Source organism: Neophocaena asiaeorientalis, unplaced genomic scaffold (genome assembly GCF_003031525.2).
Source record: "Neophocaena asiaeorientalis asiaeorientalis breed wild unplaced genomic scaffold, Neophocaena_asiaeorientalis_V1.1 scaffold229, whole genome shotgun sequence".
NCBI classification, from domain to species: domain Eukaryota; kingdom Metazoa; phylum Chordata; class Mammalia; order Artiodactyla; family Phocoenidae; genus Neophocaena; species Neophocaena asiaeorientalis.
The window spans coordinates 1,835,402-1,856,406 of record NW_020174096.1 but is presented as its reverse complement, the minus strand read 5'-3'; the positions used below and the strand labels follow the sequence as shown (position 1 = coordinate 1,856,406).

At 40.9% G+C, this 21,005-nt stretch overlaps 1 protein-coding gene across 1 annotated transcript in view; it reads right to left on the bottom strand.

The window, feature by feature from the left end:
• SLC1A3 (solute carrier family 1 member 3) overlaps nucleotides 1–12,062 on the bottom strand; it is a 74,022-nt gene extending 61,960 nt beyond the window's left edge. The window contains exons 1-2 of the mRNA XM_024754620.1: nucleotides 11,981–12,062; nucleotides 10,103–10,374 (exon numbers count right to left, since the gene is read on the bottom strand). Of these exons, the coding sequence (XP_024610388.1) occupies nucleotides 10,103–10,283 (181 nt within the window). The 5' untranslated portion in view covers nucleotides 10,284–10,374; nucleotides 11,981–12,062. The remainder of the gene's footprint in view (nucleotides 1–10,102; nucleotides 10,375–11,980) is intronic.
• Nucleotides 12,063–21,005: the final 8,943 nt, after the last annotated feature.

The window sequence follows — 21,005 nt, the reverse complement described above, 5'->3', positions numbered from 1 at the left end:
CTGATGAAGCTGCTGGATGTAAAGTTCCATTAACTCATTTTTATAAAGAAGCCAAGGGCAAAATGGAGAATTTACCTGCCCAAGAGGTCTGCTGGTCCCTGGCTTTTTGTTTCAGCTCAAACTTCCAGGCATTTCCTGGTGAGAAGCTACTCTGTGTTTGAGCCAACCTTTCAACCCTCCCCCACTCCTCTGTTCCCACATCCTTCAGAGGCCCTGGCTTGGCTCATTCTTTTGTCCTTTGGTATTTCCTGTTGCTGGAGGTGGGAAATACCTGTTCCAGCCTTGTTCCACCAGTGGTGCCCAGATAACCAGCCGTGGGTGACTGATGACCAGGCACGGTACAGATGCAGACTCAAATCTGCATGGCGTGCAACACTGAGAGACAACTGAACCGGAAGAACCTTGGAGTTCTGAAAAGCCTGGTGCTTTCTTCTTAAAACTGCACTAACATAGACTATGTGAAACGGTAATATAATTTATAAATAATCCTACGGGTCTTTAAATGTCCAATCCATTGTCATTAAAAAAAATCTATTTTAGAAATAGTAACTGAAATCACCAGAATCTGTTGCCTTCCTTTCTGGGTAATATATACAGTTGTGAGTAGAAACTGGGAATGAAATATATTTTAAAATTTCCAAGTTCTCCCTGTGCCTTTGCTTGTCTGTCATATGCTTGCCAGCCCACACAAACTTCAAAGTCCACTCATCTCTACCTGTGGCAGCAGCCCCATTGGGGCAAACTCTTTTAAATCTCACAATTTGGAAGAGTAAATGACTCCAACCTCTATGGGGTATAAATTAGCTATACAAAATCACAAATGGGTATACCCTTAGTCTCAGCAATTGCACTTTTAGGGATGTATCCCACAGATATCCTTTACCAGGGTGAAATAACTTTAATCCCAGATTATTCATTATACCATGTGAAAAATGATATCAAAGGGTTGGAAACAACCTAAGTGTCCCATCAATGGGGAACTGCTTAAATAAAGTATGGTTCACCCATACAATGCAGCCTGGAGAGGATGAGGTGGTTCTTTATGTGCTAGTAAGGAATGACATCCAAGGGATACTGTAAAGTGAAAAAAGCAAAGTATGAAGTGAGCTATATATACTATGGCACAATTTGTAAAAGGCAAAAAAAAAAAAAAAATTAAATAAATATGAATTTATTTTTATGCAGATAAAATAACTCTAAAGTCACAGAAGAAACTGATAACAAAACAAATTGGACCCCTGGGGGATCTGTGTGGGTGTGACACTTTCATTTCATTTCAGTTTTGTTCTTTTTGATTTGGGGCAATGTAGATTTATTTATTTCATAAGTAAAATAACAAAATAAATACACACACAAAAATGGCCCACAATTAAAAACAAAATCTGACTGAATTTTATTTTACATCTTTTCTGCTAAATGCCTGAATCTTTCTAAAAACTCACTCTGGGTCTGGGTTGCTTGGTCCTCAATCTGCTTTAATTTGCTTTAACAATGAGTTTCCTTAATTTGGGTCATGGAGAGGGGGGACACTAGCGTGCTCAGATTTATAGTTGAGGGGATCACTTTCTGACCAAAAGGATTTTTTTCTGGAGACAAGGAAGTGAATCTGAAAAAACTTTGAACTCAGTCGTTATAGGCTCGTGTACTGCTTCACCCAATTAGCCAGAGTTACAAGTATACCAGAGCTGAAAACTCACATTGTAAACCACTCAGCAAAGGTATGCTCTTTCCTCATCTGTCACGTTGTGGAAAGCATCCTGATGCCAGAACTTACAAAGCCCTGGCAAGTTTATTGAGTTGCAGCTTTATGTACAAGACTACTTCATTTGCCTTAAAAAAGCAAATCTAAGACAAAAGTAAATAAATAAGAAAAAAGAAAAGAAAACAACTTGGGTCATAGGCAGTCTCTTCAAAGACTCATCATTTCCTTCTTGATGCCTTTACCTTCACATTCATCAACACGCTGAAGAGAGCAGCAAGCACATGGATCTCTGGGGTTTTGCCTTTCTTGCTTTAAAAATGGAATTTCCAGTGATGCAATGTGTCTAAAAGAAGAGGCCATCTTTTCAGGGTGAGAAGGGCAGTAATTGTCCATCTCTACTCTCATTAGGAACAAATGAGCTTCATCTTACAAGATTTTGAATAGAAAGTCTCTCACTAATAGCCCACTGTTTTCTCTCTGAGAAGCAACAGCATTTTGTGACCTGGAATCATTGCTGGAGAACTGGAGAAATCTCTTTGGGGACAAGAAGAATAAAGTTGTCCTCTCAGGAGACAGGGACTCAGTCTTGAAATTCAAAACTTAAGTGTACCTTTCAACTCGCTGCTCCTAAATTTACCTTCAACTCTTTGATAAGATACACAGAGGAAAAAAAGGAGTGCCTTTCCCCGACATTGACTTAATTCAGCCAGGGTATATCTTCCTTTATCTAGCCTTGGGGGTTTTATTCTTCTCTTTTTGGTTTCAAAACCACTTGAGTGCATTTTTTTTTTTTTTTTTTTTTGGCTGCATTGGGTCTTCGTTGCTGTGCATCGACTTTTCTCTAGTTGCGGGGAGCGGGGGCTACTCTTTGTTGCGCTGGGCAGGCTTCTCATTGTGGTGGCTTCTCTTGTTGCAGAGCTAGGGCTCTAGGCACACGGGCTTCAGTAGTTGTGGCTCACCGGCTCTAGAGCGCAGGCTCAGTAGTTGTGGCTCATGGGCTTAGTTGCTCCGTGGCATGTGGGATCTTCCCGGACCAGGGCTCGAACCCGTGTCCCCTGAATTGGCAGGTGGATTCTTAACCACTGCGCCACCAGGGAAGCCCTTGAGTGCATTTTTGATTGGGTCTAGTGATGGGAATATTCTTGGTCTAGGGAATAAGCTCTGGGTCATTTTGATAGCACTGAAGCTTGACATAAAACTCATAATTTTTATCCTCGGTGAGCACAATGGCTAAAGTGTGTGCCCTGAAGTGCTCTGTGTGTTTGCTGTCAGACCAAATACTTGGTGAATGATGGCACCCCAGTGTTCCATAAATATCAAGAACTCTTAACACCTGGAATGTAAAGCTTGGAAAAGACGGTGCTTAAATTCCAGTTGCCTCTTCCAAATAGCGTAGGCTCTTCACAACCTTGTTTACTCTACAGCAAAAACAAAGGCCTGCAATTTTCATCCCCTGATTTATACAGAAGATGGAAGGGCAGGAGTGGCTCTGCAGAGGTGTGCCTCAGTTGTATCCTCAAACATTGCTTAGGAAACATTGGCCACCACACCCAGAGGCAAGAACTTGACAGTCAAGAATTCAAAGCAAGAGAAGGCAGCCGCTTCATAGATTTGAGAGACTGGCTAGAATGAGTTGGGAGATCACGAGTTCAGGAAAAAGGTCCTTGCAATGCTACAGCATCATGGGCTGAAAAGAAAACCCTCATGCGTCTGATTCCGTATTTTCAGCTTTAGAGGAAGACAAATTAGACTTTAAATGATAGAATTTTGGAGTTGGAGGCAGACATTAGTCCAAATGTATTTTGCTGGTGAGGAAATATGAGGTCCAGAGATTTGTCTTAAATCATAAAGGGAGCTGACGGCAGAGCTGTGTCTGTAAGCAGGACCTTTAGACTCTCAGTGCTTTCTCAGCTGTGTTCCAGACATTCACAGATACTAATCAGAAGGGGGGATGAACTGGCCATGGACTTACATTGCTATAGAGGGCAATGGGAAAGCACTCTGTAAACTGTAACATAGCCACAATGGAAGATATTATTATTGCAGGTAATTGTCCTGAACACACATACTTATTTGATTACCTACTTGAAAAAGAAACAAATTTGAAATTGCCTGCTCAGTTTTCTCATTATCTGAATTAACAGGAAGAAAATAGAGCAAAATAAAATCCAGAGACAATCTTAGAACAACATTAAGCCTTCTACCCCCTACTTCAAAATAACCTTTACCAACTCTGTTAGAAACCAGCAACATTTTCTCCAAGTTTCCAGAACCCCTCATCTTGCTTGGCTCCACTCTGATGGGGGCGACAATTAATGAACAGTAGACACCAAAATGCTGGAGAAAAGGAGAAACCAGGGAGGTGGTGAACTCTGATGGGTCCTGAGTGGTACGAACAAAAATGCACTATTGAGTATGTTACAACATTTATTGAAACCATTTTCTCAGCAACTTCCCATTTTCCTGAGACATCACTCCCTCCATTGAGCAGTCTGTGTTGTGATAACAGCTGCCTGGGGATTACTTTCTGTTTGGCTCAAGAGGCCAGGTAGGTAAGGGACAGATAATGACGGTGTCACTTACACTGAGGCTTTCATCTCTGCCTCTCAAAGCCGTTTACAACTATTAAGTCTCTTCCTACGACTCTCTTGGCTCCCTCCTCTAGCCAAGGAAATAGAAGACACTTCCAGACCTAAAGCAGGTGACCGTCTTCTCCCCTTCCCACACCTGGTCCTCCCTCACCCTTGGCTCTCAGTCCTCTGGCCGAGCAGCATCCTCAAACCCGCGTGTATTGATGCCCTAGCACAGATGGAAGCCAAAGACGAAGGGCTGACGCTTTCTTTGGACACTTTGCCTGCCAAGCATTTAAGGACATTATTTAAGGTTACATGGTCGTAAGTGGCAGAACTGGGATAGAATCTTGGCAGAGAGGTGTTATAATTATTCCATTTTACACATGAAGAAACAGAGGATCAGTTCCAGAAATGGGACATCAACCTAAGCTTCTGACTCCAGAATCCGTGGCTCTGATCTACTCCCCTATTCAGTCCTGGACTCTATCCCCAGGACAGGAGGCAGCTCTCTGGAATGCTTTTGGAGACGGTGGGAGGGAGGGCTGGGATCTAATGCGAGTCGGCTATTTGCTATTGCTGTCCCCAACAATTTCTCTATCCCTATGTCACTTCTCCAGAGCAGGGCATTATGGATCCACTGCTTCCTAGCTCACCCTCCAGCCCAGCCCTCTGCCCAGGGAGTCTCTGTGAGTGACAGTGACTAGCTGGGCTCTGGTAACACCAGGGGAGGGGCTGCCCCGAGCTTCTGGAAGCTCCTTCTCTTTTCCAGGAAGTGTTGAAGAAACTGGAAATCTGAACCCAGAAATCTGTTCACCATTCTTTGGATTCTTGTTGTTCAGCCTGGGTGGAGATGCCCTTCTCTTAGTAAGCTGAAAGGTGTCAGCATGGGGCCCACTAACTCAAGCGGTTGGCTAGCTGGGTCCAGACAGCAGCTGATAGCTCACTACATTAATGAACCTGTTTGGCTGAACTAACTGACTCGGCTGGATGTTGTATGACATGTCCAAGGCTCAGGATACCACTACAGCATTTCTGGGAGATTATTGCTTCTAGTTATAAAGAAGGGCCCTAGAGTTAATACTGCTCCCAGAATAGACTCACTTACAGAGTAGCTTATGCAGTAGGATAACCCGATGCATTGATCGTTATTCATTTACCTTCAAAGACAGAGCCTGTCTTCGTTCAGTCTGGAGATGGTAAGGCTACCTTCCAAATCTTTATCTATGCTGAGCCTCTTACACTGTATCTCCACTGCAGAGGCAGCCCGCATCTCAAACTCAACACATCCAAAACTGACATTATTACTTCCCCCGTCTTCTTCCTGTGTTCCACCATGACTGATGGTACCAACGCCACTCGGTCACCCAAGCCAGAAATCAGACCATCGACCTGCAATCCACCTTCTCTGTCAACTCACATGCAATCAGCCACCAGGACTCAGGAGTGACCCTTTTTCTGAACTCTCAATTCAGTCTCTCCTTTCCACCCCTCCTATTGATGTGTCAGTAAACATCCTTAGCTAATTGGTGTAATAAAACAAGAATGGACATTTCCTGAGAGGAGGGACTAAGCATCCAGAACGCTGTGGTGGGTAAGAGTATGAACTTGGAGCCAAAATGGTGGATTTAAATCCCGGTCAAAATGCATCAACTGTGGGATAAGTATCTGAGCTTCGGTTTCCTCATCTATAAAATGAGAATAAAAATACCTCCCTCCCTGGCTTGTTGTGAGGATTAAATAAAGCTAACATACTAACAACACTTACAACACTGCTTGGCATCACATAAGTGTCCACAATATATATTATACATGTAACGATAGATGAGGAAACTGAGACTTCAGAACAGGTAAACACCTTCTTTAGGATCACACGGTGATTAAGTATGGCCGGCATATGAATTCAGATCATCAAAAGCCACACTTTAAAAATGTTACCACGTGGCACATCTATGGTTCCACATGTGGTTGTTAATAACAAAGTAGAACGTCTAAAGTACCAACACAGAAAGACACCAGATACGATATAGAACTGTATATACAATGTGGTCTAATTTCAAAAAATATTACGAATTTCTCTACTACTACCTCTGAACCCCATATATTCCTTTGTCATCTCATTTTTCATCCCTCTCTCCTACTAAACCACCTGAGGGCAGAGATGCCACATTGTATAGCATAGAGCCAGATACACAACATACAATATTTGTTAAGTTGCTGAATAGCATTGAATCTTTAAAAAAAAAAAAAGCATTTATTTAGCAGATAATAGATGAGTGACATTCTGTGACTTGAACATGACAAAGGATTTTTCTTTCTTTCAGGGAGATGTCTGAGGTCCCTCTGACACAACTGACCACAGTATGAAGTAGAAAGTGCTTCCCGGAGGAATAAAGCCAGTGACCACACTTCTCAGTGTGTTTTTTGTCAGACAGCTGCCTGCTATAGCCCTGGAAGACACTTCATCAAATGCTTTAATGATGAACTATCTTAAAGGGACTTAGCACTTGCCACTGCCTTCTTTCAAGTTGCTAGCCTGCTCCCGTTACATGGGCTTTGCAGCCTGGCACTTTCAGACTTTGACATGGCTTAGAAATGACATTAGAAATGTCATTGCATAGAAATGACATCACATTGCACATGTGGTTTTATGCCTGTGTTTGTAGAGGAATTGGTAGTGAAATATCTACAATTCCCTACTTTTTTTGAATATATGGATTCAACATGTCTCTACTCCTCCTCTGTATTTCTAGCTTCTATTTCCACACACTAAATGCACATTTATTTTATTTCAAAACGATGAAAGAAAACAGACTGAACAAAAAATTCACCCCACTATGTAGATTTTCCCAGTCTTTTTTAGTAAAAGTGATCAAAACCTAAGAATTTGAAAACAAAGTAATTGGGACTTCCTTGGCAGTCCAGTGGTTAAGATTTCACCTTTCAGTGCAGGGGACATGGGTTTGATCCCTGGTCGGGGAACTAAGATCCCACAGGCCACAGGGCAACTAAGCCTGCGTGCTCTAGAGCCCACACGCCACAACTAAAAAGAAGCCCACGCACCACAACGAAGATCATGCATGCCACAACTAAGACCCGATGCAGCCTAAATAAATAAATAAATTTTAAAATAAATAAATAAAAATTAAAATTAAAAAAGAAAACCAAGTAATAGCTATAGTTCTTTCTTGTCATTTCATCTTTGGAGAAAATAACTCTTTTCTTCTTCCTTCCTAGCATCTTTCCAGTCTTTCCTTGTGCTGCAGCAAATAAATTTGAGAGTTGATGTCCCAGACATGTCCTTTTCCTATTATTTCTTTTAGGCTTGGTGTAGACATGGTACCTAGTGGCAAGCTAAATGAGCCTTTGTTTTCACTGGGCCCTCAGTGGAAGAGGCACCAAGAGATAGCTGAAGGCTTCTTCCTTCTCTCCTAAATCTGTTTGCTACTAAGTTGCGATTCCAAGTCTTTGGTGTAGACTCAGTGGTCTGACTGTCAATGAGACCTCTTTATTTGTTTCTTTGTTAGTGCCTTCTTCTTGTTACTTCTACCTCCTCAGTTTCCATTAGTAAAGCCAACCCTGAGGGCATCCTGCCAAGTTATCTACCCCAGCTCAGCCAACTCATCACAATTCTCACAAATCTTAGGGAAAGTCCTCTTTGGGCTAGGAAATGATCCCAGAACTCATAGAGAAAATGGACTCTTAAATCCTGCCACTATCTTCCTTCTATCAGAGATGTTATTTCTTTGTAATCACTTAAGAACTTCCTTCCCCATTGATCTGATTTCCACGTTCAGGTTTTATCACTTTCCATTTCTGTGTTCTTCACCTGAAACATTTCTGTCCCAGAAATGGAACTCTTGTGTTTAGAACACCATTTTGAATCAATGTTTCTGCATCTTTTCCAAACATACTCCAGTATCACTGAGCTCTATTATTATACGTATAGGGTTGCAAAATAAATGGGTATTTGTTAAATGAAAGAGGAATGCAGCTTAATCATTTGTAGGAGAATTATACGTTTTCTGCTGAGTTTAACTGAGTAAATCGTGTAGCAAAATGACAAAGCTATGTGAATGCGTGTAGCATTGCTTGGTAATCGGCCTCTACCAAGACATGGCAGCATTTTTCTTCCTGGCAACTCTCACAAGATGTCAGCTAGTCAGGAGAGCACTGAGCTGGGATGGCAGAGTGGTTAAGAGAATGGCCTCTGGCACTAGACAGCCTGAGTTTGACTTTCACCTCTAGCATTTACTAGCTGCGTGACTTTGGGCAAGCTGCTTGATCTTTCCGTGCTTAGTCTCCTTAACTATGAAATGAGGATCAGAGTAATCGTACCTACCCACTGCCTTCATAAGCTTGTTTAAGGATTAAGTGAGCTAATATAAGCAAAACACCTAGGAAGTAGCTGGAATAGTGCTGTATAATCGCTCACAATTATTATTACACAGCTATTACTTGGCTTGACAACGACTGTAATTCAAAGAAAAAAACCGAGATGAGAATACTGTATTTTACATCAACTTCCAAGACAATGATACAGCACTGAAATACTTCTTCCGGGAAGATATTCAAACCTGGAGACCTAAAGGAAGCCATTACTTCTCTGAGTCAATCAGGAAACTTTCTTTTTGAACATCTCTGGAATTAATTGAAGAGTCATTAATCACCAACAATTACTAAAAGGAGCCAAAGATGTTGAAATGGAATATATCTAAAGTCTTGTGACAAACTACTCTTCTGCTATATTCCTATTTGTCTGCAATCTAAGAATCCTATTTTTGGAGATAAAGTTATAATTATATTTACATGCTATAGAATTTTCTAAGTTTTTATTGTCATTACCTCTTATATTTGACGGTGATCTTGGCAAACTCCAAGGTAGAGATTAAAGCCTTTTTTTGGTGGCAGATTAGTAGAAATTTAAGTTATAGCATTTTTTACAACATGACATTGGCTTATCTGTTTACCAGCCTAAGGGTTTCTATATTGGTTCAAAAATTCTGAGTAAGTAGGTTTTTCAGCTATATTTTAAAGGAAGATTAATGCTACCTACAAGTAGCAGATATAATTGCTAATTATAATGAACTATAATCTCAGATACCAATAAATCAAACAAAACAATAATGTTTTATTTGTACAGATTGCTGTCAACAATGCTAAATTAGTAAGAGACTGAAATGTTTCAAAAAAGGTTTAGCTATTTATGGCAGACACTTAGAGACAATGAATGAGGGATCTGTGTTTACATTTCCCCTAATTTACCTTTCCCAGTCACTGGACGAGACAGCGTATAAACAGAAAAGATTCGGTCTCTATGTCTGTGTTGATATTCAGCTGCAAGTCAGCACCAGTTAGAATATAATTACTATTAGGGACCTGTGTCTCATTCTGGGTATACCAATAGTGTACATTAGTTTTAAGTGAAAGTGACATTGCATAATGATCACATTTTGGCCAAATCTAGAGCACTTGCTTGTTTCTATTGTTACTTAACTGCTCAGGTCTTAAGATTAAATTATCCTCTTTTATCCTTACATGAGATGGAGAAACATTTGATTTATTTCCCTTCTTCACACAATCAATTGATTTGCATAATGCCTAATGAGACTCTCAGATTCCCACATGTTTTACCACATGTTGCTCCAAATGTGCCAACAGACTGTCATTTAAAGCAGAAAAAGAATCTTCAAATTCAGAGGAAAGCCTGGGCTATCCTTTTGAACACCTACAATCAGTTCATCTGATAATATTCCCAGGCAGTCAGATGCCCCCGAGAAACAAGATCTAGTTGTGCTTTTTTTTTTTCGCTTGTTATCAAATGACTTACCCACAATGACTGCAGTGACAGTAAGCAGCACAAAAGCATTCCGAAACAGGTAACTTTTAACATCTTCTTTTGTGATGTTCTGCACTTTCTTCTTGGCCAAGAGTGTGCGTTTACGGACCCCTTGCTGGAATCTCTCCATCCTGCCTCCCATCCTGGCCTCTTCTCCATTGCTTTTAGTCATGTTTTACTTCTGCAGAGTGTCTCTTCTTTGAACTTCAATGTCACGGAATCAGCCCCAGAGAGCCAGTCCTCTTTGGTGTTCAAGAACACAACTAGATGAGAGAGAAAGAGACAAGAATTACAGCCTCCAGGGGTGAGAAATCAGGGCTGCCCGACACCAGGGGAAGCTGTTGGCAGACTGTATAATCTCAGTAGGAATCAAGGGCTGGAGAGTGGCAATGCCAGATCTCAAGGCTAGAATGTGCATATTTTACTGGACCACGTGTGGGACATGTGCATAAATCCAGAATATATGAGCAGGTACTTGTGTTACATTTTTAAACATTTGTCCTTCCCTCTCCAGTGAAGCTATAAAAGGGCTCATCAGAGCTGGGTGTGACTGAGCACCGTTACCCCCACCCGATCCCCCAGAACCTAGCCAAGTACTTTGCACAATGTTCGCCCTCAATAAATGTCCAATTGAATTAAACGCACAGGAAACGCTCAGTAATTATACTTAATGGCTCATGTTGTATACATGGCAAAGGCATAACCAGGTCAATGAAATGAATTAAGATACTGAGACTTCACAGTCAGAGGTTGCTGTTATATATAATAAAGTAACTACTTTCTGCATTAAGAAAAAAACCACGATAATATCAACTAGTAAATATGCTTATGAAAAGAACACAAGTACCCACAGGCCCTGGGAAATACATTTGACCCTTTCACGTGGTAACTTTTTTTTTTTTTTCATAAAATAAGCTAAGTGCACTGGGCACGTTTATAAATCATCTGAAATCATAATTCATCTTCATTTTGGTCCCAAGTAGAAGTACAAATTAGCATTTATCTTTGTGGCAAACATGCTGGCGTCTTCTGAGGAAACTATCACCCACTTCTCAGTATTTTAAAATTTAGGATTTCTAGAATAGATGAGGAGATTAATTCAATTTTCATTCCAAACGTTACAGCGTGTGGTTTCTAGTTTCTTTAAAGTGCTCCTAGGTTACTCAAATATGTCTAAGTAAATCTCTCCTTGGTGGAAATCAGCTGTTTTGAAAGATCAAGGGATTCCTCCTGCTGTTTTACAAGATTTCTAATCTGTAACCTTTCCCGTGATAAATCCAAGTAAACAATCAAGTCGTGCCTGTGGACGTGTGTATCTGGCAACGCGAAAAGCTAGTGTGTGCGTCCGTGTAGGAGGTAGCTAGAAAGCAAGAGACTCCTCGGAAGCTTTTGGCAAATCCAGGTGCAGAAAAAAAGACTAGTCTTAACAGTTTTGACTTTTAAATAAAATTGCGGGCTGGGGTCAGTGATAATAAGACGTACAACTCGCTCAAGACTTCACAGCAGATTAAAAGTTTAGGGAGAAGTGAAGAAGGGGAGACACGAGAGACCAAATTTTTTTCTCTCCTACTAATCTCTGATTCCCTTTACCAGTCACTTTAAAACAGACCAGCTCAGCCTTGATTCTTTCCTAGAGCTCGAACCACAATCTGTCCCCCATCCACCCTGAATGACTCAACTCCAGATTAAGAGAGGACACGGCGTAAATAGACACCACACGCTCAATGCATTAAAATACTAACATGGACTTTATCTACCAAAATGGCTAGCTTTTACTCTCGCTACTCCTCTGCTCGGGAAACAAAATACACTGGCAGAGAAATGGAACGAGAAATGTAGCCCAGCAGGAATACAGGACGTCAGACTTACCTTTTCTGATTTTGTAACGGGTGGAAGATACCCCAGGCAATGACAAGGTGAATTCCCAGCAGGTACAGCGGAGCAACAAAACGCAGCGAGCAAGGCGTGCATGTGCTCTGAAACTGCAAATTACTATCGGGGCAACTTAAGAAAAGGGGCGGAGTCTGTGCCCGGGAAAGGGGGAGTGGGGAAAAATGAAAACACCACAGGGAAGGAGGGGGGAAAGCTGAGGTTTCTGGAATATTGATTAATCTTGGCGCACTAGAAGCATGCTTGCTGGCTTTGTTTTGCTCCTTAGACCACTTTTCCAGCTTTGTCAGTTCACTTTCATTAGAAATGCAAAACCGGGACCAGGAAGAATTGAAGAATAAAGCGCACACAACACTCAGAAAGCTTGAAGTCTTGATTAGAACGTTTCAAAGAAGACTTTTCTGAGGCTAAAGTTAATTATCTCACATAATGGCAGGTTTCCTCCCCTTAAGGAAACACGAGAGTGTGCTCTTTTGCCTGGTTGTACAACTGTTATGATGAAAGAGCCCTTCTTTTTAGAATTGGGGAAATAACTGGCATTTCTTGGGAAGACCCGGAACGCAATCAAGTATAGAGAAAAAAAATACTATAATTCTCTAACCTTGTCTAAACTTACTCAAAACACAAGCTGAAACATGCCTCTATTTTAGCAGTTTAAACTCTATTATAGCAAATCTAATTTAGCTCACCATCTGTGTTGCAAAGATTCAAAAAGGTAAGAAGCACAAAGATGCCAGGATCTTTGCTAAACTACTCAAGTAAAAAGCATTTTAAGACCAAGAGTATAAATGCACACTTGAAGTTTGGTAATTTCAAAAGATAAGTTGCTGTGCGGACATATGCCTCAATTTTAAAGGAGGCTAAATGTCCCTCACACCCCCTCCTGCCTCATCATTTTTAGGAACTAGAAAATTCTCATTGCCTTGAGAATATAACTTGCACTTTTAGTCCACCTTTCTTAAGAAGGAAATAGATTGTGAAGTCGATTTTTAAAAATTAAAAAAAAAGATTTTTGAGCCTGACTCAACTCCAAAACTTAGAACTTGTTTAGTATGAAGAAAAATGTTTAACAGAAACAAAACTCATACCAAAAATTACAGAGTTCTGTATTCCTGTTTATTAACTCTCATATTCCCCATGCAAAATCTGCTTAATTCTTGTGTCTGTTTTCCAACAAGAAAGTATGTCTTTTTCCCTTATTAACAAATCCAGGGAGATTCTAAAGGTATGTCTCCTGCCAAGCTTCAACTGTTGCATGTATATACTCTTTTGAACAGCTCCTGGTTGGAAAGCAACGGTGAATCACGTAAATGCTAAAATTATAAATTAGCAGCAATTATAACAAGTTTTAAACTTGCATCATTTTAAGAGATTATTGAGAATATCTACCTCTGCCAGTCCCACCCATCAGCAATCTTTCTCTTCCTCTTATCTCTTAGGTCACTTAGCATCCATATCACATAGTTTAACACATAGTTCCACTGTCTCCTACTGCTCCTTTCTTTTAAAAAATCCTGTTAAATTTTGGCTTCTCAACTAAATTGTAAGTTCTTTGAGGGCAAGAATGGGTCTTATACCTGATACATAGTAAACATTAAATTCAACTCCTATGAATGAATGACATAATATAAGAGTATTAAACAAAACACTTTGCAACCTTCTGTGTTAAAACAAAATCACTTATTTTTATGTTCACACTTCTGGCCTAGCTACGTGGAGCACATGTCATTTCTCAATGCCATGACTACATTTTAAAGCATTTATTTACTACACTAGGTCCTCTCTGAGCCATGGGTTTACGACTAATTTGTTCACATTTCTTGTGGAAGTGACCTGTATTTCAAGAGAACTTAAAAGAGAAATCTTTATATGATTTTTAATGGAGTTTCAAGTCAGGTGGTATTTTCGTTTTTAATTCTATTTTTTTTATAGGCAAGAAAAAGCACTAGAAAAACCTCACTTTGGTTAGCATAGAGATGAGAAGGCCCTAGTGCCCCTTCTTTTTTCCTTTTTTCTAATCCCCAAAGCTTGGTTAAAAACCACTTCGTTATTTTAGTTTGCACAGACATTATGGGAGTCTGGTGAACCCCGGAGAAGGGAAATAATTCACCACTGAAAGTTTTGTTGGCTGTAATAAAAACCCAATGAGAAAATGAGATGCAAAAAGTTTCAGTTCAGAGTTCATCTGAATTACAAGGTTTTAGTCTGGGGGACATATTGGGAACTACTTCTTTTAAGTACCACTTTCTCTTTTGGAAAGCTATAGCAATAATGCCCTCAGGACAACTTGGGTTTACTCAACACATATTTCTTCCTTTTCCTCTATTTTATAAATAAGACCCTTGAGCATTCAAACATTTTTCCTTCTTAGAAATACTAAATAAGCGAAACAGCAAGAAATTATGAACATGTCTCTATATGTCTCTATATGTATTTCATTTAAAGCTACTCTGGGTAGGAGACACAGAGCTAGGAAATCACTTTAATTTTGGTATTTCAGAGTTTAAAAAAAAAAAAAAGATGTGGCAAAACCTGCTCCTTTTAAAAAATTTTCCAAGAATTTTCTTTGAACATGCTATTATAAAGTATGCTGTAGGTAAATTCATTTGGGGGGTTGGGGAATGTCACCATAACAGGAAACAACCAAATCCAACCTATCCTTGAACTCCATTAGTTTCAAGTATGAGGGATCATGATTAACAAGTAAGTGTCGTAACATAGTACAGAACAATCACATTTCAGCAGTCAAGATAAGGGAATTTGAGGAAGAATATGATTAGAAATCCTTTTAACCTTTATTGAATATTTTCCACTTTTATTTGTAATTTCATGGGAGATTTTTTCCTTCCTTGTTCAAATAGTTTACATTTTAGAATCACCATAAGGAATGTCAATTTTCCTTCTACAATTTGGAAATTGTAGAATGTTAAGACAATGAAGGGGACTTGATTTAACCCCAGGGGACGCACTAGAGGTAGCAGGAGTAGACAGAGTACTTGTGGTAGTTGGTCTTTCATTTTGTCTTAAATTTTTTCCTTCTTAGGTTTGAATGTAAAAAGCAAAACAACAAAAAATTGATGGTGAATTCTGGTTAGGTTTTTAATGATTTGGGTTTATCTTAAACCTATGTGAAGCCTGAAAAACCCAACTATAGAGGTGAACTATAATTAACCTTTATCCTACTCACTCGTTCAACAAACCTTGAGCAAGTCCTGAGCTCCAAATACCAGCCCCTTTTCTCTAGGGGTCCACAGACACATCTGTAATTATTGCACAGTGGGCAGTAGGGGGGCCCCACAGAAAGTTATGGGAACTCTGTGCTGGAGCCTATTTACCAGGTCTCCCTACGAGGACTCAGAAATCCTTGGAGGACCTGTTCCTGGCTCAGCCTTGTACGTACAGAGGACCCAAAACAGCAAATGAAAAAACCTTGAACTCTATTCCTAGGCAAGAGGGAGCCACAGGATTTAAGCACTGGAGTGATTTTAGTTTTAGGTTGATGCAAACCCTTTGAGTGAACAAGACTTTAGTTAGGAAGCCAAAGGGGCAGAGGAGCATTTACAAACGGGGGTAGTTCACGCTCACATTAAAAAAAAAAAAAAAAAATTCTATTGAAGAGTACAGACAACCTCATGGTATTGAGCCCCAAGGGATAGGCTGGCATTGAGTTGAGACCACCTCCACTAGAGGTGCTTCCTCTCCAGGTCACCTGACCCACCCACTTCACTTGTTTTAGTTCCCAGTGTGTTCCTCTAGCACATTATTTTTTTTTTTTTTTTTTTTTTTTTGCGGTACGCGGGCCTCTCACTGCTGTGGCCTCTCCCGTTGCAGAGAACAGGCTCTGGACGCGCATGCTCAGCGACCATGGCTTACGGGCCCAGCCGCTCCACGGCATGTGGGATCTTCCCGCACCGGGGCACGAACCCGTGTCCCCTGCATCGGCAGGCGGACTCTCAACCACTGCGCCACCAGGGAAGCCCCTCTAGCACATTCTAATGTTGTGACCTCTGAACGGGTTTAAGAAGTGGTCTGAGTAAGGGTAGAGGCCTAGGGAACCCCAACATAATAGGTAAGAAGAATAACAGGACCCCCCTCAATAGAGCTGCAGGTGGTGAGAAATTATACCAACCATTTTATCCCAAGTTAGCTAAGAGTTGGACATAATGGCGGTTTAAAGCAATGTAACACATTTTCTTCATACTAAAACTAAAGAGGGTCTGCTTTTTAATGAATATTTCACAAGTGTTATTGCTATTAATTATGACTCATGTTGTGAAATGGCTCTTTTCCCAGTTCTTCAAAACGAGCCAAACCTCCACAGGACCAGAATCTTAGTGTAGCTGGGAAAGATCGGGTAGGTTAGTGGGAATGAAAGGTTTTGGCAGTGTGAGCAACAATGATAGTCGACATTTTTATAGGAATTTATAGTTTCAGAAACACTTTTACACACACTATCTAATTTGATCTTTGTGACAGTGCTTTGAGGAACATGCTATTATCACTAGCCCTGTATATCCAGACGTTGACATGGAGTTCCAAGGGATTGAGCAATTTGCCCAGCATTACAGTCAGTGAGTGACAAGAGTTCCTAACAGTTCACGGAAATTTGGTTTCTCATCTTTTTCCAAAAGGAGTCTCCAGTAGCTTTTATTAAGACAAAGAGAAAAAAGAGTAAAGAATATTAAAAGGAAGGCCTACCATCTGTTATTTCTTCTGGAAAGTCAACCCTAAACTTCTCCTGTTCCCTCTCCTCCTCCAATCCCTGACAGGGTTGATTGCCCTTCCTATGTGCTCCCAAGACTCCCTGGGTTTAAATTTCCAGAGTGATTACCACCCTGTTCTGTAACTCTCTCTTTCTAGACTGTGGGCCCTTTGAGAGCAGAGCTTATCTTTATAACTACTGCCTACCCAGTCACCAGTACAGAAGGTTGCTTGGTTAAGTAAGAGTTGCTGCATCAATAAATGGACACATCACAGCCACAAATACGAGAAATTGTATCAGTCCATCTCCAATCCTAAAACTTGGAGAAAGGACATCAGTGAACATCAAACTTAAAAAAGGGGAGAAAAACTAATGGATTCCTTTTTCAATCATTACAATATAAAAGAGATCCAAGTGGAGCTGCTCTAATGGAACAGGTGGGAGGTGGCGGTCAGAAGCTATCTCAGTTTCCCCCTCTTCTCTCCCTCAGGGGTCCCCCTCATCAATCCATGGATTCCACCCATCATCCTTGAGAACAAAGATGTGTTTTGTTTTGTTTTTTTGGCTGCACGGCATGTGGGATCTTAGTTCCCCGACCAGGGATTGAACCTGCGCCCCCCTGCAGTGGAAGCGTGGAGTCTCAACGACTGGACCACCAGGGAAGTCCCAGAACAAGGATGAATGAGGAAGTCATGTCAGCTTGTGCCAGGATTCCTTAGTACTAGGTCCAGGTTTAGAACTTAGGTCCCCCCATTCTTGCCCCCATCGTGTTTTCAATCACTAAACCACAAGTTCCTCCTCTCCCAAATTTGAATGTTGTCTGTAAAATGAGGTTAGGCTACCTTATTTTGCTCAAGTCGCTTTCTCTTTCAACAGTCTATGATTCTAAATCATGTCATGCCAATAATAGGCTTGCCCCATCCACTTCGATATATTTAGTTAGTGTCACAAATTTTTATATGCACTCAGTGATTAATGGCTTCTCATTAGATTCCTCTGCCACAAATTAAACACAAACATATAAACAGTCACCAGAGGAAGCTTACTGAAGGGCATGGGTTTTATGAAGCACAGTGATGACATGAATCTTTTATAAGTGTTTGCTGGTATAGAATCATAATTACAGCAATCAAGACAGATACACCTCTTTTGTAAGGAAAAAAAGTAATTATAATTTAAAAGCGCACAGCTCAAAGTTGCCATCACAAAAACGACTATTATAGCAACTATTTCGCATTTGGACATTTTTTTGGCAGGAGCTCTGGGCATTGTTTATTGTGAGTCAGAAACAGGCACTGAGAAAATATGCAAATTTTTTAAGCAAGAGAAAATGCAGCTTTGAGTTGAGAAAACAGGGTGAATGGTGCAAACTGTCTGGGTCTTGCACACAAATCAATCTTAGAGGCTGAAATAATTTTTGGTCATTGGACGCTGTGAGAGTAATTTGGGGTAAGGTCAGAATAAAGTTATTTTATGCTTTAAAATATACATTCAAGATTTGTGCTGTACCCTGGAATCAAAGTCCATCTTCTGCTAATGCCACATCTATAGCTTGATTCTAAATTGAAAGACCAAGGAAGAAACCTCCGCAATGCTACCGATCCCATTTTCCTTGGCTGGGCAGAGGAACGGCTCTGGGCTCGTGAGGTAGCTCACCTCCGGGTCACAGAAGTGGCAAAGCCAAGCGTCCTCCCTCACCCTGCTGCCTCCTCACACAGGATCACACCTGAAGAAATAAAATTCACTTGGGGTAACAAGTTCACTCCTGTCGCTAGACCTCAGTTGTAAATGGGTGTTTCTATCAGAGTTGCATGAATCCAGTACCAAAATCTCTTAATATCAACAGATGAAACTAGGGGAGATAATATAGCCTTGGAGAAAAATACACTGAGGCTGGGGTCTGGTGATGGAAGCTTGGGTAGATATTGGGAGACTCCCCCGACTCCAAACAAAAGGTGAGGCAAGAACTAAGTTTCAAACTTTTTTTAACCTGATAAAGTTAATTCGTATATGGGCCGATGTCACAAATCGAAACCTCAGACAGCCTGCACTGTCAAGGAAACCTAACACACTAACTCCAGTCCTCCCACTCTGCTTTAGCTAGCTTACCTTACCTAGAAAATAGGACCTGTCAGCCTTATAAGGACCTCTAGCCAATCATGCCCCCTTTCAGCGTGGCCTCTTCTAAAGCTCTACAAAGTCACTCTGGCCCCAAATCCCTCGGGACGGTTGCTCCACTGCCTGGGAGGGACTGTGCTTCTCCAGTCCATGGGTTGTTTTCACTGAATAAAGGACATCAAACTCATTTCAAAATTGTATTATTTTTGTCGTTAGAGAAACCCTTTGTTCAAATAAAATCTCATGATGAAACAAACGGTAATACAGCACATCAGGGATAAGCCTAATGTCCGGGTGAGATTAGAGCCAGAGTGTCCAGAGCCACTAGATTTATACTTCCTCTGGTGTCCCCTCCCTTCTCCCCACCACCAGCATCTGGACCCTGAATGGGTTCCCAGGGCAAGATATGGAAATGACTGGATCGGGTAACTCGAAGTACTCAGATTCTGAGAATAACGTTCTCATAATCTGGAATAATCTCAGAGGAAAAGACAAAAGGTTTAAAGTAAACTCTAAGGACCCCACGGTGCTAGTGATGTTTCAATGAATAAAACTTATAGAGGCATGGTTTGTTTTAGTAAATTCAACCACAGGTAAGATGTATGGGAGTATGTTTTTCAGGTCTCACGCCCAGGCCTGGGGTGGGTGGAGGGGATGATGGGTGGTAATGAGACGGACTGGACTGAGCAATGGGTCATAGTTTTTATGTCCTTGTGACCTAGTTAAGCTCCGGGATAGATGCAGGAAATGCAACAAAGCCAAATTAATGGTTTGCCCAAAGTCAACTAAGTGAATGTCGAAATCAGCACCAGAACCCGGGGCTCACACTCCCAGCCCTGATCATTTTCAGACAAACATACAGTGAAAGCCTGGTAAGACGTGATTCACTTATGAGACAGATATTTTCCTCTGCAGTGTTATAAGGCTACTGTTGTCCAATATGGTGCCATTGGCCGCATGTATTGGAGTGCTTGAATGTGGCTCCCGCAAATTGAGATGTGCTTTAAGTGTGAAGTATATATTGGATTTTGAAAACTTGATCCAAAAAAATGTTAAGTATCCCATTAATAATTATTCGTATTGATTACATGCTTGTAATGATAATATTTTAGATATTGGGTTAAGTAAAATATATTACAACTATGTTAAAGACAGTTTCACCTGTTTCTTTTTTGCTTCTTTTAACGTGGCCAATAGAAAACTTAAAATCACATATGTGACTCTCATCGTCTTTCTGTTGGAAAGACAGCACCGTTGTAAAGTGATTACTCTTTATAGAGGCGTTCTTGGACTTGGTAGAGCTGACGAGACCCCCTCTCCAGTCCATTCTCTCCCAATTTATTTAAATAGATTAGCATGTGGTGAGAATATTTCGGTCTCTGCTAGAGGTTTAATGCTAATGGTCAGAGTAATAATAATAAAACAGCTACCAGTTATTAAATCTTTTCTATGTGCCAGGCACTGTGCCAAGTGCTTTACATTTGCCTCCTTTACTTGTCACAGCAAACCTCTTGTTACTAAATTTCATCATTCCCACTTTACCAGCGAAGGAATTGAGGTTCTGAGAGGATTAGCAACCAGCCAAGGTCACAAGCTGGTTAAGTGGCTGGACTGAGATTCCACCGCAGGCCGCTTGCTTTCAAAGCTCAGGTACTTGAGCGCCACACAGTTCTGCTCTGCGAACGAACACTCCCGAGGAAAACACTGTCCTCCGAGTTGCACCAATTCCCACTAGGTTTGAAGGCACTGGAGGGAAGGTGGGATACCCAGAGAAGGGCAAAACGGTTGCGGTCCTCAAGGATCTTCCAGTGCTGTAGGGAAAACAGATGCACAGTGAGATAGATGACCGAATAAGACCTGATGAAATTGAAAAATAAAACTCTCTAGACAGACAGTTTGCAGGGAAAAGGGAGGGTTGCACGGTAGAAGCAGCATTTCAGAAGGAGCTCTGCGGGTGAAGTGTTTTGCATACTTAGGAATAGCTAGGGAGAGTCTTCCAGGTGGAAGAACCCAGGAGCAAAGACACAGCACGGACTCAAGAGCGGCTATTAAAACATGGCACAGCCGAAAGAAAAGACAGAAGAGGTTGAGCACACCGTGTTTTAGACAAGTAGAGAGTAAGAAGGTAGAAACAGCTTGGATACCTTGCTTTCTTTTCTTTTTAATTGAGGTATAGCTGATTTA